This window comes from Copidosoma floridanum, unplaced genomic scaffold (assembly GCF_036245765.1).
Source record: "Copidosoma floridanum isolate Cflo_tuat_1 unplaced genomic scaffold, Cflo_Japanese_pri ptg000009l, whole genome shotgun sequence".
Lineage (NCBI taxonomy): Eukaryota > Metazoa > Arthropoda > Insecta > Hymenoptera > Encyrtidae > Copidosoma > Copidosoma floridanum.
The window spans coordinates 7121654-7143481 of NW_028321886.1; the positions used below are offsets into that span (position 1 = coordinate 7121654).

At 39.0% G+C, this 21828-nt stretch overlaps 4 protein-coding genes across 5 annotated transcripts; 3 read left to right on the forward strand and 1 right to left on the reverse strand.

Annotated features, from left to right (window-relative positions):
• Positions 1–2247: 2247 nt before the first annotated feature.
• Positions 2248–8750, forward strand: LOC106635971 (uncharacterized). 2 transcript variants are annotated; one of them, XM_014348170.2, is made up of 15 exons: positions 2248–3791; positions 4030–4218; positions 4348–4505; positions 4585–4631; positions 4714–4853; positions 5017–5178; positions 5313–5369; positions 5456–5522; positions 5595–5772; positions 5886–6114; positions 6188–6319; positions 6466–6933; positions 7054–7251; positions 7430–7580; positions 7651–8750. In XM_014348170.2, the coding sequence occupies exons 1-15, from the start codon at positions 3033–3035 to the stop codon at positions 7881–7883; spliced, it is 3168 nt and encodes a 1055-aa protein (XP_014203656.1). In that variant the 5' UTR covers positions 2248–3032; the 3' UTR covers positions 7884–8750. The 2 variants fall into 2 exon arrangements, with proteins under 2 accessions (XP_014203656.1, XP_089445634.1); XM_089589508.1 differs by having other exon boundaries at positions 5889–6114.
• A 2845-nt stretch (positions 8751–11595) lies between these two features.
• On the forward strand, positions 11596–20277 carry LOC149375255 (glutamate receptor-like). Its single transcript, XM_089589758.1, has 8 exons — positions 11596–11898; positions 11973–12082; positions 12152–12322; positions 12609–12853; positions 12920–13134; positions 19483–19739; positions 19953–20025; positions 20110–20277. The coding sequence occupies exons 1-8, from the start codon at positions 11611–11613 to the stop codon at positions 20275–20277; spliced, it is 1527 nt and encodes a 508-aa protein (XP_089445884.1). The 5' UTR covers positions 11596–11610.
• LOC106635920 (ras-related protein Rab-24-like) lies at positions 14625–16196 on the forward strand. Its single transcript, XM_089589344.1, has 4 exons — positions 14625–15219; positions 15290–15378; positions 15646–15917; positions 16011–16196. Exons 1-4 carry the CDS (start codon positions 15100–15102, stop codon positions 16157–16159), a joined length of 630 nt encoding a protein of 209 aa, XP_089445470.1. The 5' UTR covers positions 14625–15099; the 3' UTR covers positions 16160–16196.
• Gen (XPG-like endonuclease) lies at positions 16322–18812 on the reverse strand. Its single transcript, XM_014348161.2, has 7 exons — positions 18381–18812; positions 18030–18309; positions 17680–17954; positions 17443–17601; positions 17201–17366; positions 16857–17136; positions 16322–16774 (listed from the first exon to the last, which is right to left on the reverse strand). The coding sequence occupies exons 1-7, from the start codon at positions 18527–18529 to the stop codon at positions 16365–16367; spliced, it is 1719 nt and encodes a 572-aa protein (XP_014203647.2). The 5' UTR covers positions 18530–18812; the 3' UTR covers positions 16322–16364.
• Positions 20278–21828: the final 1551 nt, after the last annotated feature.

Below are 21828 nucleotides of genomic sequence, written 5' to 3' on the forward strand. Positions count from 1 at the left end.
GTATGCCAGACATAATTACCACAATATGAACATCTTTCATCGGTTCTCGTGATAATCGTTATTCTCGGACTGTTTCCATCAAGTCTCCTCCTCGCACACGTGTGTCTGCACCAGCAGATCAGCAGCCACTCATCATCATCGTCTCTCTCTCTCTGCTCCTCTTCTTTTTCTGATCCCTCCCTATAGCTCTTTCTCCGCTACAACAACAATAATAATCATATAGATAATGTATATACGCTTCTCTATATTTGGAGAGAGCCAATGTGTCGTATACGTACATTAGCGTGATTAGAGAGGGTTTTTTTTTCCCCCCTACAAGTACCCCCTCATATAAAAATAAATCTCCTTTGTATCTTATCTTCTTCCATTGCTCAAGTAGATCCACACATGTATAGGTATATATACATATTTATAGAAACCATAAGCATGTACGCCGACTCATACATGCCCATAAAATGCTTATGCCAAAAATGCCCAGATTGCCCCCGAATACCAGAACCAACTACACCGCCGCATATATACATATATGTCACATGGGTGTATATGTTCGACTCGACACACACACGTGAAGTGTGGAGAGAACGGGTTGCAAGCGAAATATATATTATATATTGTTGGCTCAACGCGGAATGGACATGTATAATATATGTTTATGCGAAGAAAGAGAGAGAGAGAAAACGCAAAGAACGCGAGACGTCGACGCGAAGGGAGGGCGAAACGAGAGATCGGGCGGCTTTGTTTAATAAATTCAGCGCATACCTTTTATTACCCGTCTCTTTTAATCGTTAGGTATATTCTTTGTTCGCGGGTCGGTACTTGTTTTTTGTTTATTCGTACATACATACATATACATTGTAATATTTATTTATTTACTCATATACGTGCGATACAGTAAGCTATACGCGAAAACTATTACAGGTCGGGGGGAGGGCCATTTTTTAGCGTGCCATTCGGTTAACGCACGACACGTGTCTGTCTACCGTAGTTTATTATACATTACACCGATGAGGAATGCAGTTTTTTTTTTTTTTCGTTTAAATTGTCTGCGTCAATGTATTAAGTTGCCTGCGTTTCGTTTGTCTACATGATTTTAATCGTATCTGTAGCTATAAGTATAATTAGTATAACATATAAAATGGCCTTCTCTCGTTCGTTCAAGTGAAATTAAATCAATTATTTTCAATTAAACAAAGTACTTTCGATATTAACCCACGTTTGTCGTTATCAATGACCACAGACGTATATGTATATGCGTGTTTTCGTCGCTGAATTTTCGACATTCCGTAAACAATGTAGGTAAAAGCTTATCTATTTTTTTACGTGAATACGTTTGACGATAAGCTGCTGTAGAATCGGCTCGCAAAATCAATGATCCACTGACCTTAAATCTTTGACTTTGCGCGTTACTTGTTTATAATGTCACAACACTACATACTTTACTGAGTGTGCAAACTTTTTGGATTTTATTTTTCGGCCAATTGGTTTTTATCCTCCTTGTTTTACTGTCAAATGAGCAGACAAATAATCGGCATTGTTATCATTTTTGACTTGTTGCGAAATTCGTCACCAAAGTACAGATCAGACGATACATCAGGACTTGTACGACAATTTTTTTTTTGTAAAATGCAAAACGTTTTTTTTTTACTCACCATTAAAAATTATAAATTCTACGGGTCGATAATAAGAGAGCTTTTTTGCTCAAAAAATGAGAGCTGAGAACTGAAAAAAAAACATATTATGTTTCTAGAATCGAAAAAATAAACCGCTCCTCATCGATCAAAACGTTTCATTCGCAAAAATCATTGATAATGTATACTCCAAAAAGGTAAGTATATAATTAGCAACTGTTGGGGTCAAAAAGCTCTCCGTTACCATACAATTGATCAATTACTTTATTATACTACCCTTAAATTGCTGCTGCTGCTGTGCGAGGGATATTTCTTTATACCATATACTACTTATTAATCATGAAGCCACCAAAATGATTAAAAAAAGTAGTACAGGTAGTATAAGTATTTTTGTTGTCCAAGATCGAGAGGAATTAATTAGGTAGCGAGAGACAAGAGAGAGTATAAGTGCAAGCGTCAGACAAGAGGGTCGCCGCACTCGCCACAGCCTGCAACGAAGACGCGACGTGACGTATATATATATATTGTACACACACATCTGTGAAAGAGAAAGAGAGAGAGAGAGAGAGAGAGAAAAAAAAGAGTCTCTCCGTCTGAAAGACTCTCTGAAGGAGCCGCTGTGTCGCCGCTTTCGGAGTTTCGGAGTCCGGATAATAATAATAAAGGGTGCGCAGTGTAGTGTGTCTGTGTGCACATGATAGGTGTGTTGGGCAGGGTAGGTGTATTATACTGTGCTCGAAAGTAAAGAAATAAAAGATGAGCTGATGTTGAATGTTGATGCTGGAAGCTGGGAGCTGAGAGTTATATACTTTGCTTCGAGAGCAGATGAGCCACCGATGCGGAGGTGGACCGCGATCCTGTTGACGAGGAACGTGCGTGACGGGCGACGGCTGCCCCCGCGGCCCCGTTGAACCACGGCCATCGCGTACTTATACCTATAATATATACGTGTGTGCACGTGCTTGGCGCTTGCCCCTACGTGTCTACGTGTGTATGCGACGTGCAAAACTACCCCATAATCATCCTATCTACCTTGTACCCATCAGTGCCTATACATTGTGCCCCTATGTAATATATCTCCGATCTTTCTCTCTCTCTCGTCATCATCTCCATCGCGTGTGCAGCATCAGCTCCTCTCTCAGGAGCGGGAGGAGCAAGTTGCTCCGAGCAACACCATCGCCAGGGGGCGAGCGAGTTAGCGGGTGGACGGCTGTCATGCTGACTGTTGCTGTTGCTGCTACCGCTGACGACGCTGCTGATGGTCCAGCATTTGCAGGCCCGACGACGACGACACCGCTGCCAGCCGGCTAGCTCGGGGCTGTCGTTGCTGGCTGGGAGCTGCGCTACGGAGAGGAGTAAGAGGAGGAGGACGACGGCCGTGGCGACGATGACGTCGGGCGGACAATGAGCATCACCAGCAGCAATATCGTCGTCGAGTGGTTACGCTCGCTCTACCTCGGCGAGTACGCCGAGTCGTTCCTCGACAACGGCTACGACGACCTCGAGATCTGCAAGCAGATCAGCGAGCCGGACCTCGACGCCATAGGCGTGTTCAAGCAGAGCCACCGGCTTCGGCTTCTCCAGTCGGTCAAGCGGCTACGTGAGGAGGGCGCAGCCAGTGTCTACTTTACCCTCGAGGAGAGCAGCGCTTGCCTGGCCGCGGCCTCAGCTGCCACCGACGACGAGGACGACGATGATGTTGGCAACGGCTGTGACGCCAACGAGGACAATGACAACAAGGAGCGTGGCGGTGGTGTCGTGGGCGACGTCGACAACGAGGACATACAAAGGCACCATCCTGTCGTTGTCTCGAGCACCACAGCGAAAACGCCGGCGAGTGTGCAGGCTAGCGAGAACGAGCAGCAGCAACAGCTACATCAGCAACTACACCATCATCAACTGAGCAGTCCACTGGGACTTGGCACTGGTTCCCAGCGCTGTAGCTGCTGCTGCAAGGAATTTCCTGGTGATTCATCTGGTTGCGGCCGTTGCGCCGGCCTGTCCTCCTCCTCCTCCTCCGCCTCGGCGACCAAGTTTTTGGACGAGTACGAGGAGGGCAAGGCTGAGCTAGTACGCATACCCAAGATGCAGCTCAGGCATCTGCTCCAGGAGAAGTTGCGCCTCGATGGCATTCGACTCGCCTGTCAGCCCTACACGACTCCGGTTAGTATACTCCGAATTTTGAATATCTCTTTGTTATTCTCCTTATATCCTTTTCTTTTTCTCTTACGTTAACTATGTAGCTTAAACTAAGTCAACTTTCATTGGCCTAGTCTGTTTTCTTTTCTGAGAAGTATTTGAGAGAAAAAAAAAAAAATTGTGTTAGAGAGTGTTGTCATCAACACTTGACACACAAAGTTATGGTATTGTGAGTAATATGATTAATTGGTTGATTGATCAGGATGGTGAGCGAGGATATTTGGAAGGGTTAGCTTCACGTTACGCTGATCTTTTGAAAACGCATTATCGAGACGTCCTTGAGCCTCTGGAGGAGTTACGACGCCGAGAAGCTAGTTCAGCCCTGAAGTCGTCCAATTTACAACTCTCAACCACTCATTCCCAGCCCATTTATGTTCCTGGTAAATATTCGGTAAGTAAAATTTTCATTGTCATATTTGATGCCCTATAGGCTTTGTTCCTTTTTTTTTGTTGCTAGTAGATGTGAAAATGCAAGGTAAATTTTAAGTGTCATTGAATAATTCTGGTCATTTTTTCACAGCCGTCAAGCTGCTTAAGTGACAAAGAAGAAGATGAAATATATGATTTTGGGTATGGTGTATTTGGACGTCAAATGTTACAACAAAGACAACAAAAACTGGCCCTAACACAAAACTTTGCTTTGTCCAATTCCATCAAACAACAAAATATTTATCAAAGGTATAACTAAAAACTATAATAACAAAACGTAACAAGTCCATACAACTTTAAATAATAACACTAATCTAATCCATCCCAGCTGTCTGAGTCCAAGGTCCGCATTTTTTTACGAATTTCCGCCTAATGGTGAGTTATCTGAATCAAACGATATTTTGTGCAGTTAATAGAATACTAATTTGTCAAGTAAAAATAATCCGTTTTATTTTAGAGCAAGGTCACAACACAAGTAAAAAGAAAACGACGTTTTCGAGAATCTTGAGAGGTTTAAAAGCACACAGGAAAGACAAACATGGACCAACGCATGATTCACCAGTTCACAGCCAATCTAAAGCAGTAGTACCACAAAGAGTAAGAATAATTTATTATATCTTTGTTCCACATCCGTCTATGATATATTGAACAATTTATTTTTATATTGTTTCGAGTTAGTGCGTGCCTTTCAATTTTTATATTCAAATGAGCATACTATTACTTTCAGAATTGTAAATGTTAATTAAAGAATAATTTACAGGTTGATACACCAGATAGTGTTTTGCAAAGCGGCTTAGGTTTACCCATAGAAACTGGACAAACTGTTCTTCGTTCTATGGTTGACCCCAGAGATTACGATCGATTAAAGTATTTACAAACAAATGGAAGCCAAACAAATAGTTTTGAAGAGACTATACATAGGGTAAATTGATGGTTTTTTTTTTTTTTTTTTTTTTTTTTTTTTATATAAATCCACGCATAGTTATATCGAAAACTTGTATTTACATGAAAATATGTTGGCATCCGTAAAATGGAGAATTGCTATTATTTTTTCAGTTGAAAGTGCAAGAAGCATTAAGAAAAAAAGAACGATTCAATAAGGAACATGAAGAGGTGAGATTATATTGAATAATTTATTATTCAAACTGAATTCATGGACACTTGGTAGTTTAAATAACAAATACATATTTTCTAATTAGATCTTAAGAGATATCAGACAAGGATTAATGCAATTTCGACCTGATGCACAAAGTAAACTTCCAGAAGGTGAAAATCATAATAAATATTATCTTGGCCATTTATTGAACATGTATATTATTTTTATTATTTTTTTTCAAGATGATACGTACATGTATGATGAAGAAGCTAGGTGCATAGATTTACAAACTTTAGGGCTGATGGGAAGAAAAGTTCAGCATTGGTACGATGAGCCTCCTTATGAATCCGACCCTGAAGATTTTCTGATGGGTTACAATAGCAATTTAGGTAACGCTAATTCAGTAGGCGAAAATTCTAGGTAAGAAATATACTTTTTATCGTTATTTACTATTTTAATATTTGCGATGATATTGTGATCATATAGCAAGTTACTTTCGTTCCAAAAAAAATTTTATATTAATCTAAAATCAGTAGAATGTGTCACACGTTGAGTGTCAATTCCGAACATCGCAGTGAAGGCGTTATTTCATTGCGAACTGCTGGTGATATAAGCTTGCCTAAAGACCGCTCTCGAAGGGGATACTCCACGATAAAGGGACTCATTGTGCCACAAGGTCATAACAATCCACCAACTATAATACCACTAACTCATTCTAGAGCTTCTCGCGAAAGTGGAGAATATGCAAGCAGCGAAGTTCAGGTTGATGCAATGTGATATTCAGTTGCGAAACATACCAAATTAAATACTAACAAAATTTTTTCCTGTATTTCAGAGTCGTAGCAGTGGCGAAGAAGATAATGTCGAGTCACCACGAAGCCAAAGCACAGATTACGAGGAACCGGATACAATGGATGTAAATCGAGGAAAATGGCACATAATTAAACAAACAAGAAATTCGTCAATGGTACGTTTGATGTTGCCATTAGTATACATTTCTCAATTTGGATTTTCATGGCGTAAAACATTTATTTGCACGCAATTTCTTTTAAAAAATGTCAAAATAACGAATCTCACACTTGACAATGTTAAAATATGTAAATTTGCTTATAGATGCAAACAAATAATTGTGGAAGTAAAAGTAAAGGTGTCGGTAATAACGGAGGACGAAGCGTGAGTGGTGGTGAAGTCGGAAACGGAGGCATCATCAACGTCAGCAGTATTGCAGGCCGAGCGAGAACACTGCGACAGGACGTGCAGCGTAAAATATCACGGCTACGTCAACAGCGGGGAGGTTCCATTAGCGAAGCGGCTTTTCCGTGCAGTGCCAGCAGCGTTGAAAGTCTGCCCAGTGGAAGCGGCTCGAGCAGCACGCAGGCTCTCGTGCGCGTCGGTAGCAACCACAGCTCGATATCATGCGAGGAACGCGAGCCCAACAGTCCCCAGAGAGTCGAGCTTCACCCCACGACTATGGTGGGTGTGACTTCCAGTAGTTTTGGATCGGTTCCCATTCTCTGTCGCGCCAGAGCTCTAACTGACTGTTTGCCCAGCCCTTACGACAAAGATGCTCTCCCTTTCAAAGTAAGTACTGTTACGTCATTGTCATCGACAGCTTATCAATGTTGGCTTAATTTAATCGATTTAATAAAATACGAGTTTTGAATGACAGTATTAAGTTTTATGTCGATTTTATTATTGTAGAAAGGCGACATAATCGATGTACTTCAGATGAACGCAAGTGGTCTTTGGAAAGGCGTGGCTCATAACCGTTTGGGCTATTTCAAATTTATAAACGTGGAAATTATAAACGAACGTTTTTCTCGACGTGGGAAGTGGGGGCAAAAATACAGACAGAAGCCAGGTTCAGTTCCCGAGCTGTTGCAAAGGATGAATCTTCAGGTGATATTAAATAGCACGTAATCAAATTAGAGCGGATTAATATCAGTAAAACGGTTTTTGTTAATTTTTTTTTTTTTAGAGAATGTTGTTTCAAAACGATAGAATCAATTTTTTTCAAAGCTTGTTTTTAAGTATTGATACTTAAGTTGCATTACTAAATTAATTTATTGTTGCACAGGATTACATATCCGTCTTTTTGCTCAATGGCTACGAAGATTTAGAACTTTTTCGAGAGTTGGAGCCTGCTGACCTTGATTATCTTCGTATACAACACCCAGAACATCGAGCTAAGATACTCACAGCTGTGCAGCTGCTCCATGATATGCAATGTACGTAGTTTTATTACTTGCTAACTAAAATACCTTATGAATAAATTATGATGATTGCACTAATTTGCAGCGGGAAGTGAAGGTGAAGATGTAGAGGGTTCCAGTTCAGGCCCAGATGAGGTAGCTAGTCTTGGCATTGGTGTGTCGCGATTAGGTATTGGCAGGTTGAAATGTGAACGCTCTGAGAATGATCTGAGCATCAAATCGACAGATAATCAAACGGCTGAGTTCCAAGCCAACGTCCCACTTCGTCTCTTAACGCCTAGCAATACAACTCGTATTAGTGCTCCTATAGATCAGTAGTTTTCTATTTGATCTCTTTTGTAACTGATCATTTCACCGTCCTAGAAACTAGCTGCTCTTGTGATACACGTGATAATCGCAATAGTACAAAGCGTTTCCATCAAAGTAATAATAGCTACACAAGACATTATCAGAGTAAAGCAAATATGTTGTGTAGAACACTGTATTGTATTCATTATGTGAAGCAACAATTTTGTTACTTGATTTGATTTTGAAGATTCGTTAAAGTTTTATATATTTGTGTTTTACTTGCTGGTGAAAATTGTAAATTTTTTATTGAACAAATAACAAATATTTGAAGGTGATGTTTTAAGGTAGCTCACTGTGAAGCTGCTTGAAAACGTTTTGTATTATTACAAATACAATTAAAAAAGTAACGAGACAATCTCTGCTTCTCGGTGCGCATAATCCCGAGTATGCTGATTTAGTAAATTACTAGATTAATGAAAAAAAAAAAAAAAAAAAAAAAAAGGAAAGAAAAAAAACTTAAATTAATGAGAACACTCTTAATCTGTACCGTAATATATTTTGTACATAACGAAAAGGCTGCATTTTAGTTTAAAGACGTATTGTAACTTATATTAAGCTATGACTTGGCCAAATTTTCTTATCATACGTGAGGGTACACAATTTATAAATGGCAGTGCAGCAAGTGTAATCTTTTGTACATCTTTGTATAGAACTTCGAATTAGTATATAGTATGAACATAATACATCGATGTCAACGATGCATCATGCGTATCGTGATGATCTGTTTTTTTATTTATTGAAAACAAAATATTTCTTTTGTAATTCACAGAATAATACTATCAAAATTGATGTTGTTTGTAAATTTATATCATTTTCGTTCAATGTTGTATTTTTTTTTTTTTTTTTTTTTTTACAAAATTTACACTACTTCATGTACATGTACACCTAAATTCATTACAATTCATCAAGCTAATTGTCAAGTTTTTCTCAATTATTGAATTACTTTTATTCCATGTTTTTAAGTGTCATCGTTATAACCATACGGAATAAAAATCATCTTGTATGATTTACCAATGAAAACGTCTCAACATATATGTCAATCGTATGTGAATGTTTATTATGACCCCCATTTTGCAAAAAGTATAAAAGTAGTTAAATTAGGTCTTTATCAGAGACATAGTAAAAAAAAACAAAAAAAAAAAAAAAAAAAAAAACAAGACTGTCGGTCTGAATTTTACTCTTATTCATGGTGAAAAGTATGTAATTCAAGTTTCATTTGGATAAACTCATACATCAAGAATTGACGATAATAGCAAAATTTTCATTATAACGAGAAACATGTCAATAATTTGAAATTTATATTGAAAACTGATGAATATCACTGCCAATGTGTAGCAGTAGTGTATAGAAATTTTTTGTAGTGCAGCTTATTTATAAATCAAATTCCCTTTGATTGCAAGAAATAAACTGGCTCATGAAAGATTACGTGGGCGTTTATGCATTTACTATCAATAGTAATTATGACTGAACGAATATCAGATCCAAACAAAAATGTTATCAAAAACCTACATCAATCGTTTTCACTCAATTGTTGTTATTGGATTTTTAATGTAAAGAAGCCAGTGGTAGGTATTAGAAATACTAATGATAGATAAATGAGAGAGAACAATTTAGAAATTTTTTGTACACAAATTTTTGTAAAAAAGACGAGAATGACTTCAAACTGATATTGAATAAGTACTTAGCTTCCTTATAACTTTTATCCTACAGTGACTGTTCACGTCTTTGATGTTTTACACTTTTTATACGTGAAAATTTCATTTTCATATTCTGATAATACAAATGATGAAATACTTGCTAAAAAAACCGCATCCGATCCAATAGAACGAGAAATGAACAAAGTAATCAGCGTTAAAATGTTAATCAATCACAAGTTTATTACCAGATGAGTAAAGTATATATTAGATGGATAGTTGTAATTTAGCAAATCCACAAAATATAAATATATTTGACAAGATTTTGAGAACTGAATGAAGCGTTTAATGAATTATACGGACATTTTAAAAGCAGAGCAAATAAAGATAAATATATTTATTTATCTCAGCCATTTATTTATCTGTTACAACTTGTGCTAAACCACAGTTAGAAAAAGTAATCGAGCATAAATACAATGAATCGGAGCTCACGCGTGTGTTTAAAAATTCACGACTCAAAGCACTTGATTGATTATGATGAATCTAGTCTGATATAAAAGCTTATGTACATACATACAAGCGGAATTTTTTATGTTTATCATACAAAACTTACAATAGATTAATACATAGACTTAAAAATCTATTATTGCCAGTCGTGCGAATTTTTCTACACGTTTTTTTTTATACACAGATATAATTTCAACAGGCCTGTTGTTAATTTATTAATTGTGAATAGAAATAAATGATACGTAATACTCAATCGATGTTTAAATTCATTTCTCATTTACCAAAACCACCCATAAATAATGTAAGAAAGTAAAAAGTCAAATGACATTGATTTCATGTGACACATGTGTGAACACAACGTTAAAATAGATACTTGTTTGTTTGAACATACAGTAAGTAAGGGGCAAACTTTTCTCGTCCATCTACTTATTTGCAGTTCAATTGGAACACCGAACAAAATCGATGTTGACATTACTCATTTATTCCCCTTGTAAATACGTGGGTTTTTTTTTTTCTGTACTATTTCCTAGTACAATTTGAAATTGCAGTTTTCGGACGTGGATCAACATACATGACAACGGAAACCTTTGCTCAATCGATTGAATTTTAAATCATGTGCACGTGCATTATCGACAAATGCAACAAACATTGCGCAATTACGTTTAGATATTTTTCTGTTGTTTGTTCAACCGGTGTGCATACAGGTATGCTGCCGTAGAGCCCATAAATGCTCTTTAAAATGGGAGACAAGTTTATCATCTGTAATTTGGCGTACAAAAAAAGGGGGATGGGTCAGCAATGCTGGATGTTCCAGTTCTAACATTGTATCATCGTCGCGGACTAAAGGATCATGGCCAAGGGGTCCGGCAGCCGCGTGGTAAAATTTTCTATCATGGCCATGATTATCTTTTCTCATTTTAATTGCAACGCCCAACTGGTCATGGAAGCGCACATTTACAAAAGAGTCGTCGAGGACGTGCACACGGTGTTCAACAACACTTGCATCATATTTTTGTACACGGTCGAAAATCCAATGCAAGCCCTCGGTCAGTATATTGTGTGCCATTTCTCGATTTTTTAAAAATTATTCTGTTTGAAACTCATCACAATCGAGAACACAACTCTCGATGTACTTATACTATCGCAATTTTTTCATTTCACGCGTGATTTTAAATCAAACAAGGTGTGTACGAAGCCGAGCAGCTCATGTCGATCCCAGTTTACATCGCCAGACTTCACATCCGCACGTTTGCCTACGCCATTAAAACTTTCAAAGAGAGCGTAAGACCGAACAATAAATCTATGCAAAAAATCCATCGGCGTTTAATAAAACTATTTATTTATTTATTTATTTTTTTTTTTTTCCCTAGATCGGAGACAGCTACTTCAATTTGAAAAGGCCCCTGTTCGTGCTGGTCAACGATTCCGAGGAGATGAGACAACAGTTTTCAAACGTGAATACACACACGTATACTTACCGATTTTCGCTTCACCCCGCAAATCGACGCAGTATCCAATACACACGCGTGTTTCAGGAAATATCACCCTGGATCGCGATGGCCTACATCAACTGGGTGATATTTTTCCGCGAAGGGACCAAAGCCGAGGATTTTTTCGCCAACATTTACGTGCCCCTGGACTGCATATTTCTCGTGGTGCAGAGGATCCCGGGCGCAAGGGGCCTGGAGATCAGCGAGGTGTACAACATCGCCGAGGACCGAGGGACGATCAAGCGGCACTACGGAACTTGGGACGAGACGGAAGGGCTGCGGGTGACCAAGTTGGCCCTCTATCAGCGCAGAAGCGATCTTCAGGGACACGTTATCAGGACAGGGACGGTTGAGGTAACTCATCATTTTTAACGTATTATGGCCTATATAAGAAAAAAAAAAAGGGTGCACAAGAAATACACTTGAAGGACCCACCGATTTCCACGGTCCAAAGGGACGCGAGCTCCGGGGAAATAACAGGCATAACCGGCTTCTTCGGGACAATAATCCAACTCCTCGAAGAGAACATGAACTGCACGTAAGGGGAGCTTTATTCAAATAAAAAATAAACACACGCACATATATATATATACTTGTTGGGGGGTAGGATGACGTACGTGAGCAGCCAAACTTGGGGCTCGAAATCGTCGAACGGCTCGTGGAGCGGGATCGTCGGGATGCTGGTGAGGAAGGAAATCGACCTCGCGGCCGCTGGACTGACCATGACCTCGGACAGGCTCGACGACGTCAAGTTCACCACTCCTGTCTTCACGACCAAGTACGTGCACCCATACAATTATGTACAATTAAAAAAAAAAAAAAAAGAAAAAACAAAATAAGTCTCGAAATTATATTACTTTCGTACACCGAATCACCGATTTGTTTTTTTACAGTATGAGTATCGTACCAAATCGTCTTACTCGATAGTCCAATTGTATACACGGCGCGGTATTATTTTATTTAAATCGAGCCGGTTCGACATATATGTATTTATCAGCCTCCCCAGCATTGCTATAAACAGTGTCCCACAACTAAAAATGTAAAAAAAATCGAACAAACGACAGGTACCGTATATACATAAAGAGGCCGTACTACACGGCCATCAAGTGGACGGCGTACTCGGACCCGTTCTACCCCGGGATCTGGACGAGTCTTCTGATAGTCATCGCCCTGTCGAGCGCGCTCACCCTCATGGGGTGCAAGACGCTGCAGTCGGTGCAACGTTCCGTTCCACCGGAGCGTAGAAACGAGGCGAGCCTCGAGCTCACCGAAACCGTCTTCCACACGTTCGGGGCACTCTGCGCCCAAGGTATATCCCCGTTTGACCAATGTATGGATAATCGATACATGTAACGTCGTATACGTGCAATTCAAGGTCACGACTCGGTGAACATCGACTCGATACGTATCATCAATTGGGTGGTGCACATGACCGGGGCCATCATCCTGGCGGCCTACTCGGCGGCTCTCATCAGCTTCCTGGCGATCAAGGTCTTCGTCATGCCGTTCACGTCGATGGAGGGCCTCCTCAACGATGGAACTTACAAGCTCACCGTCATCATCGACTCGGCAGACTACGGTTTCTTCGAGGTACCACACATATTTTATTTATTTTTCTTCACCTGTTGGTGGACACTAATTAATGGTGAAACAGTTTTTCATGTACAATACATTGCGCGAGCTTTTTGCTCCGTTATTGGCTGCCCCGCAGTAACTATTATATTGCGTATATACATAATATGTGAGTAGCGGTGAGTCGCTGTACCGCAGCATCCGAACGTTTTGCCATTTTTCTTTATTCTCGTGAATTAAAATTGTAACGATAAAGGACGTACTTTGTTTTACCGTTGCGGTAAGCCGAGAAAAGTATACATATATGTATACATGTCGGGAAACGATCGAGTTACAAAACTGCGGATCGAGTGACCCCCGATGATTGTATAGTTCGTAGCTTGATGTGGTCGGGGAAAAAAAAAAAAAAAAAAAAAAAACAATATAAAAAAGCGAACCCAATACTCACATTGAGTCAGCAAACTATAAAATATATACGGACCAAGCGAATTTTTCTCTCAACCTCCACACATGAAACAAAATAAATATTACCGAGAACGATGTTCATTGAGGTACATTTTCACAAAACGCTTTCCATCGAGCTTCATCCGGTGTTATCTCTCTAATGTACTTTTTTTTATTTTTTTTTTATTTTTTATACCGGGTTACCACGACAGCCTACTTGGCCTAGTCGCGGGGGCCACCCACTCACCACCTATGTGTGGGGGTTTTGTATTGCCACACCCATCTCTAAACCTTTTTCCTCGCATCTTACCTGAATCCATGGGCACAGTGTGAGTAACACCTTGCCAGTTAAGCTGACACTCTCTGCACCGATGGTGCATCGGGTCCACTCACCACTGTGTAGCCTTTCCCCGGAGAAGACTCCATTATTCCAGGATGTCCACTCCTCGCCGGTAAGGCCGGCGCGATCCCTGCCCGACGCCTGGCATCGGGTCCGCTAATCCCTACCTATAGCCCTAACACTGTTTCGCATTCACCCAGGCCCGAAAATCTGTGGGGCAAGGAAAAAACCCTGGAATTACTCTGAAGGAAAATTCCACGGAAAAACCCGCCCCGAAACAGCCGGGATTACATAGGAACTTTTCCCGATGAAAACAGTTTTTGAAAAAATCGGCATTCACCGGGAATCGAAAACCCACGACCCCTATAGAACTGCGTTGTACCAGTAACAAGCACGCTTATCACTGAGCCAACGCCGCTCATCTCTCTAATGTACTTATTAACGACTGAATTTTCTTCCTCCACCTGATCCACGTTTCCCAGCTATAAGCATTTTTGCAGCACGAGAGCTTTCACTTTCTCGAGCTCTTGTAATGATACACCTATGCGTGCACTGCAGGCGAAGCGCATCCGTGTCTCCCGAGTCTCGCCTATCCCTTGATCACGTGTGTATGCATATACCATACGCTGTTATTAAATTGCCGCACGTATATATGTGTATATGGATTGAGTTGCTCTCTCTCTCTCTCTCTCTCTTGTGCGGACATTCCGGAGTATGTATGCAGCAGCCGAGTGTATGGTGATGTACATTCAAGTGCCGGACAAAGCCCGAGATAACATTTTTTATCATTTCACAGTACGTTTAAGTTATTTCGATGTGGTGCGATTTTTAAAATTTTTCTCGCTACTCTGAGCTCCGGCGCGAATGTTTATATAATTGCGGTGTGCGACGGTTTGATGTACGGAACGGGTAGGTTGTTGAGATTCAGCGCTTCAGATAAATAATTGCCTATTGTCGAGTGGCGCAGTTTTCGGCAAAATGTATGACCGGTTGTCAAAAACACCGTGAATTGCAGAGTTAACTGTACCGATCAGAAGAAAAAGCTTATCGCTTCGCAAATCGAACGCCATGATTTTCGCCGAAAGTGTGTGAAACCGATAAGACGCGCGCGCGTATGACTCATTACTTACAAATTTCCATTCACGCGCACCGGTTTGAAGTATTTCTGCTCAAATATATATGTTAATAAGAGTAAGACCATGACGGCTATCGGCACTAGGGAGAACATCAAAGTCGTCCTTTTGGGGGAAAGTTCGACGGGGAAAACTTGTTTAATGAATCGATACTTCAAAAATGCGTTCAGTGAGTCCGAGCGCGAGGTAAGTGCTTTTTTGTTTATTGCTCAGTACGAATGAGAGATAAATCGTTGGTACAACTATTTTGATTTAGACTATAGGCGCAGCATTCCATTCCAAAGTTTTGCAAGTAAAAAATGTCGAGTACCGATTAAATTGCTGGGACACGAGTGGCCAAGAAAGGTAGGTATACACTATATTTATTCCTCGTTTCCTCTTTTGAATTTTCTATTTGAATAGTCCAAGCAAGGGCAGATTTACGTTGTAAAAATTATTCATTCCAACGATCCCGACGAAAAGTATCACCATTTTGCAATAACATTGAGAAATCTGAATGACGCTACTTTTCGTCGATTGACAATGATTATACGATTGTCCCAAAAACAACAACAAAATATAAACAATATTTTCGGTCCGGACGGTCATTGAATGATCGATCGTTACATGCAGGTTTCGATCGGTTTGCTCTCTATATTACCGTGACGCTAAGGCAGCGATACTCTGCTACGACGTGCGGTCTTGGGAAAACTTTCTCAAACTCGACTACTGGGTCAACGAGTTGATGAGGTACCAGCCGGACTGTCTAATATATTTGTGCGCGACGAAGGCCGACCTGCTCGGCAAGTTCGAGACGATTCCGAAGTATGAGATTATCCAGAGTTACGCCCATGAATGGAACGCCAAGTTTTTCGTCACTTCGGCCAAGACAAATATGAATATTGGTACGTATACAGAAACGAAAAGTGTAGTTTGGTGCTTGTGAAAAACAAAGTAACTAAATATTTTTTTTTTTTTTTTTTTTTTTTTTTTTTCAGACGAACTGTTTGACGATATTTTAGAAGACTACATTTTAAAATTCGTACGCATACCGAGGACTTTTGTTATAACCGATAACGATCCTATAAGACTGCATAATAACGAAACATCGCGCATACGTAACATACGAAGGTGCATGCGGTGTTGAAACGTATTGTCTTTATTTTCTATATTGCAGACAAAGTTACAAGTGTTAATAATTATAAAAAATCGTATTGTATTTTTATAAGTCGATTATTGTAAAAACATGCGCGTTTGTGTCTCGTTTCATGATGAAATGAAAAAAAACAAAAAAAACAAAAAAACAAAAAAAAAAAAAGAAAAAAAAATCTAAAAAAAATTATTCACGAGTGTTAATATTTTCTGCTAACGATATTTTGAATGATCAAAGATATTTCGGCATCTGGGATGTCATTTTCGACGGGAAAATCATCAGGACCGAGGTCGTTGAATAATACCTCTAGAGATCCATTGAGAATTTTGTCGAGTCTGTCAGTCTCAGCAGTAGCCATCACCTTGTCAAACTGGGGTCCCCTTTTTTTCTTTGGAGATACCACCATTTTTTCAAAAGATTCTTCCAATTCGTTCATAACAATGTAATCTGTGATCTTTTTGTTTTTAATGACGTCTTTTTTCGGCTTTTTCGGTTCCCGTGTTCTTTTTAATTTTGGAGCCTTTTTTGCCTGTATACTTGCTAGATATTGATCGTATAGTTGAGGATAACATTTCTCGATTAGTTCTTGTGGTTCAACTGTTATCAACTCTGAAAAATGATTTAAAAATTAGCCCGCACTACTGACAACTTTTACATGTACATTCTAATAAAAAGTATTTTCGTAATTTACCAAAAACTTGGGGTTCCTCATTATTTTCTTTGTCTTCTGTGTAAACGACATCTAATTTTTTTACTATGTCAATGTTATCTTGCCAAAGAATTTCGAAACTTGGTACACCTTTAACAGTTTTAACTTTCTTAATTCTTTCAGGGATAAGGATATTTGGTTCATCTGCTCTCTCATCTTCAGGAATATCAATAAGGTGTTTTATTTGCCACCGAGTAAAGATTGGTAAAATTTTACTCAGCGCGTAGGCTGCATCCCATTGTACTACTCTTTCCATAAAACCCTAATAGAAATTTAAAATTAAAAAATAAATAATATGATTTTTACTTTGTGGAGGGATCACTTACAACAAATTTGATCATGTTAGGTTTGCGCCACTTTAAATTAAGACTAGAAGGCACTGATTCCTTACGAAGTAAAAATTCATCAATAATTTCCTGGTTAGGAAAATTTTCATCCGTCAGAGCCTTTTTTCTAATAGCCAACTCGCCAGATAATTCTACACATTTTTTTCTACAAGGGAATGAATTATTAAATTACAAGTTTGTTAATATTTTCTTTCAAAGTGGTTTATAAAATAAGAATTTACTTAAAGCTATCATTGCACTTCTCTGTGGTTCCACAGTCCAAACAACCTTTTCTATTGTGAGTTTTCTTTCCTAAATGGCCACAATTTGGGCAAGTATCTGGATCAGCTAGTTTATCGTCTATTCTCTGAAGTACACTGTTAGTTTTCCACTTTTTCATCCTAAAATATAGCGTTTCAAGAATATACAGAAAACTATTAAAGTGGTTTAAGAAAAAATGAATAATACGATTGTATCACCTGTCAAGCACTTCGCTGTCGCTAACAGTTTTGAAAAATTTCAGAGCATTTTCTTTACCAACTCCATACAGCCCCTCCCCATAATCACATCCACAAATTAAAGCTAGAGCAACCATTTTATTTCTACCTAATCCATGAACATTTTGGATTTTCTCAATATCATATTCGTCAATAAAGCCACTGCTATTTTGTTTGACGGTACAAAAATTACGATAGACTACCTTAGCTCCATATAAAAAACAATCACTGTCTTGAGTGATGCAGCCATCAACAAGCTAGTAAAAAATTAATAATTATCTTAATTTTTGAATGGATTAAAAAATGCGTTGCTGTTGGTACATGTAGCTTACCCCATCTGCATTCAAATAGGCACACAATGCCTCTGCCTCTCCTTTACCTTGGATACACTCCAACCCCATATACCTCAGCATTTCCTGACATTCCCGGAGTACAGTATTAAAGTGCGTTCTTCCAACTTTCTTGGACTTTTTTTTATCAGCAGCTCCAGGACGTACCACTTCATTTCTTCTGGCTATTGTATCATGCTTAAGCTTTGGAGCAGTGCCTTCGAGGACGAATACTGGATTGATGTTGTGAAGCAAAAAGTATGAGGTACGAAAGCACAGATTTCTGAAAATATAGGGAAACTATCTTTGACAAAGTGCGCAAGAAAAATTTAAAGAAGCATACAAACAATTTACCTCACGTGAATTTTAGGCTGTGTGGATACATTCTGACTGTCAACGACCCAGCAACTCAAGTCGATGGCGATAGTTTTACCTTCCAATTCAAACAGAGGTTTCCTTTCGCTCAGCGGCGATATGATATTCCATAAATCTTTTACTCCCATATTTCATAATATTACACTTATACTTGATCACAAAACCTTGTTTTCTTTACACTCGATAACATGCAATTAGATCTGCTAACACATTGAAAACACAATGTTTTTCAGAAACGTTAAAACGTACGTATGGCAAAGGCACTTTTATCAATGAAAAATTACAATTCACTAATTATAAACGGCTCGAGGAAATATAAAACAATGCAATTCAAATAAAGAAAAGTCCAAACTCTTATAGTACGTTGAATAAATATTTGTATTGATAAAAAATTGACTGGTTTACGAGAAAAAAAATCTTTAGTATACAATGATTATTGAAGTTTGTGTAAAAAAGGTTAGGTGTGCGACCCCTGCAACTGTCAAAATTCAAAACAATACAAAAGACACACGAATGGATCCTACCTTATCGGTCAACCGATTTTTTTTTCAAATTATATATCTATATTAGCAACGGAACGTTATAAACATTATGAAAACATAAAATTTGTTGATTGCACATTATACATTGACTGAAAAAAGTAAAAAAAAATTTTATCGTAACAAAACGATCAACGCTGGATTATTATACTTATTTCGACCAAAATAAAAAAATACACGTCATTTATATAGTACTATTGACATTTGTATAAAATGATCAAAGTGATATCATATAATTATGCCCTAGCAACTAGGTTTTTATGGCTGATAGTTAATTAATTTTTCTACATTCCCATAAGGTCACAAATGCCATATGCAAAAGTGACGTACTTCAACTCATTGTGACTAATTGAAGCGACTCCAGTAATTTGATTGTACATAAAGACTCGGATGCTGCGGTACATATACGCCACTAAACACTTTTACTTTAATGAAAGCTATATATAGTACGAGTAAATCGATGTATATTTTTTTTTTGTTCAACTCACAAAATTACTCATGACTATAATCCTGCTCGGACCCTCAACGCCACACGCGTACAGACATCGTCGGACAAGATAATCAACAGAATGTTCAACGAAATTCTCGACGAGAAGGAAAATTTGCCCAACAATTACTTCGAGGGTCTGAACAGCGTGTGCTCGAACGACAAGTTGGCCTTTATGATGACGGACAACATGTTCGCGATACTCAAGGAAAAGGTTACCTGCGTCCTCGAGTCCCTGGACACGATAAAGCAATCAACCATTGCCATGGCCGTGCCCCAGAGAAGCCCGTACCGTGGCCTCATCAACAACAAGCAAGTATTATTCATTCTGTAACGTGCAGTGTCGTGGTGTATGATTCTTTTCCAACTGTCAAATGTTTCTTGCTTTTATGCGCATGTCTACTATATAATGATACATACTTGTGATACGTATTTATGTAGTAATTGGTTTTTTTTTTACTGACGATCGAGCGCCAAACAAACAAATCTATAAACTTATTGAAGAAAATAAACTTTTGTCACCAGTATTTTATTGATGAGCGACGGTGGCATACTTCAAAGGGTCATTGCCACCGAACTGTTGCTGCAATCGTCCAGGGTTGGTTCTCCGTACAAATACGATCCATGTGATATTATACGGTAAACCTTCAATATTAAGTAACATTAAACTTTCCATGTCTAGGCAACGGATCGCTCGGTCTCTGTGGAAATAGTCGATGTTTTGCCGCTCATTCTCCTCATCCTGGGAGCCTCGTTGTGCGGCCTTATGCTACTCTGTATGGAGAAAATATGGATCGCGAAGATCAAAAAATCGCTAAAACGATCGGTGAACGTTGCTTCACGCAGCTAGCGAGAAAAGCGTCCGTTTTTTTGTTTTTTTTTTTTCTAGAATATTAATTAACGTTTGAAAAATAAAAACCATTGAGATTCAAAAGCTTTGATTGACTTTTTTTTTTTTTTTTCATTTAATTTAGTTTTCATGAGGAAAAAAATGATCGATTATCGACATTGGACACGTGCATATAAATAAGAGATGGAACAATACGCACGAGTTTTCGAGTGGGCTATTGAGGGTGTAAAAGCGTGTCACTGGATCAAAGCATACATATTGTTAGCGAAACGCATGGGATCGGATCGAAAACCGTTATCGTTTGGCAGCCTCTCGTACATAATAATGGGGTGCCTATATACACACTCCGACGACTTTCAATTTGGAATCCACACCGTATCACTTTTTTTTTTTTTTTTTTTACCTCGTGTGTTTTAAATGTATACGTGGACAATCCGACGTATATAGCGTAGAGATATTTGTACTTCTATTCGGCAAAGAGGGGGAGAAATTAATCAACGATTTCGTGAATCGAATGCTCGTTGATTGTAAAATTCAATAATCTCAGATGATGCTATACGTATCCACATTGTTGGTACGAATAAAAAAAAAATACTAAATATATGTACTGGACAAGCTGATAAAATTTCAGCAAAAAACAAGTATAGAAGTAAAGCGCGAAAAAAAGGTCCCCCTGTATGGATCTACATAAAGGTGAGCTGCCGGGACATCAAATAAAGCAATTCGATTTCAGAGGCACACACAGGTGCTTCGGTGGTGCGCGTGCCACAACAACAGCTAAGCGCCAGTGGGTGATGGCACAGTGATCCAGTAAATCGTCCTCCCACCCGCGGGGGCCAGGGGGGCGCTGAACTTATATAGCAGCGCGAAATACCGCCCGTGACTTTTGTACGTACTTGACCATCGGCACCGATCGACAATTCGAAAAACAACAATAATTGCAAACACCGAAAAAGTATAATTTCAGACTCGATAAATTATATATAATCATACAATGCCACGCGTCTTGCTTATTCGTCGATCGTAAAATGCAACGGTTTTATTGAAAGCAAGCAAATAAAAATCAAGTATCGCGATGACGATCAAAACTGTCGTTAGTCCCGAATCGTAGCCAATAAGGTTTGCGAGTCGATATAATAAGGCAACTGTGTATATATTATACCCCATGTGCGCGCCGCAGTTGGGGCTCTTCGGTCGAAACTTTTACTCCTTTTGTTTGTTCGAAAGCGGGTAAGTACATACACATACTTCAAGTACTTGAAATTTTTGAAAAAAAAAAAAAAAAAAAAGATTTAAATAATAAACAGTTGTTACAAAACACACACGTACCGTTACACAGGGAGCGTTGTATCAACGCGCTTTACGGATAATATTTTAAAAAATATGCTCTTACTGGTACGAATTTCTTATAGGCACGTAAAAATGTGCGAGTGTCACATGAAACTTTGTCGGCAGGCCATGAAAATAACGGGCCGAGCGAAACCTCGGTCGTGGCTATTAGTGCTCGCGGTGGCGGTGTCTCTGGGATGCTGGGCAGCGGACTCGTCGAGC

Excerpts from the sequence above, each read along its gene's own strand:
- LOC106635920 (XM_089589344.1), top strand. The coding sequence starts at position 15,100 with ATGACGGCTATCGGCACTAGGGAGAACATCAAAGTCGTCCTTTTGGGG. Across the intron at positions 15,379-15,645 it reads GACACGAGTGGCCAAGAAAG|GTTTCGATCGGTTTGCTCTC; the intron begins GTAGGTATACAC and ends CGTTACATGCAG. Across the intron at positions 15,918-16,010 it reads CAAGACAAATATGAATATTG|ACGAACTGTTTGACGATATT; the intron begins GTACGTATACAG and ends TTTTTTTTTCAG.
- LOC149375255 (XM_089589758.1), top strand. The coding sequence starts at position 11,611 with ATGGCCTACATCAACTGGGTGATATTTTTCCGCGAAGGGACCAAAGCC. Across the intron at positions 12,083-12,151 it reads GAAGAGAACATGAACTGCAC|GATGACGTACGTGAGCAGCC; the intron begins GTAAGGGGAGCT and ends GTTGGGGGGTAG. Across the intron at positions 20,026-20,109 it reads TGTTGCTGCAATCGTCCAGG|GCAACGGATCGCTCGGTCTC; the intron begins GTTGGTTCTCCG and ends TTCCATGTCTAG.
- LOC106635971 (XM_014348170.2), top strand. The coding sequence starts at position 3,033 with ATGAGCATCACCAGCAGCAATATCGTCGTCGAGTGGTTACGCTCGCTC. Across the intron at positions 4,632-4,713 it reads TTACGAATTTCCGCCTAATG|AGCAAGGTCACAACACAAGT; the intron begins GTGAGTTATCTG and ends GTTTTATTTTAG. Across the intron at positions 7,581-7,650 it reads GCTGCTCCATGATATGCAAT|CGGGAAGTGAAGGTGAAGAT; the intron begins GTACGTAGTTTT and ends ACTAATTTGCAG.
- Gen (XM_014348161.2), bottom strand. The coding sequence starts at position 18,529 with ATGGGAGTAAAAGATTTATGGAATATCATATCGCCGCTGAGCGAAAGG. Across the intron at positions 18,310-18,380 it reads CAGCCTAAAATTCACGTGAG|AAATCTGTGCTTTCGTACCT; the intron begins GTAAATTGTTTG and ends CTATATTTTCAG. Across the intron at positions 17,602-17,679 it reads GACAGCGAAGTGCTTGACAG|GATGAAAAAGTGGAAAACTA; the intron begins GTGATACAATCG and ends GCTATATTTTAG.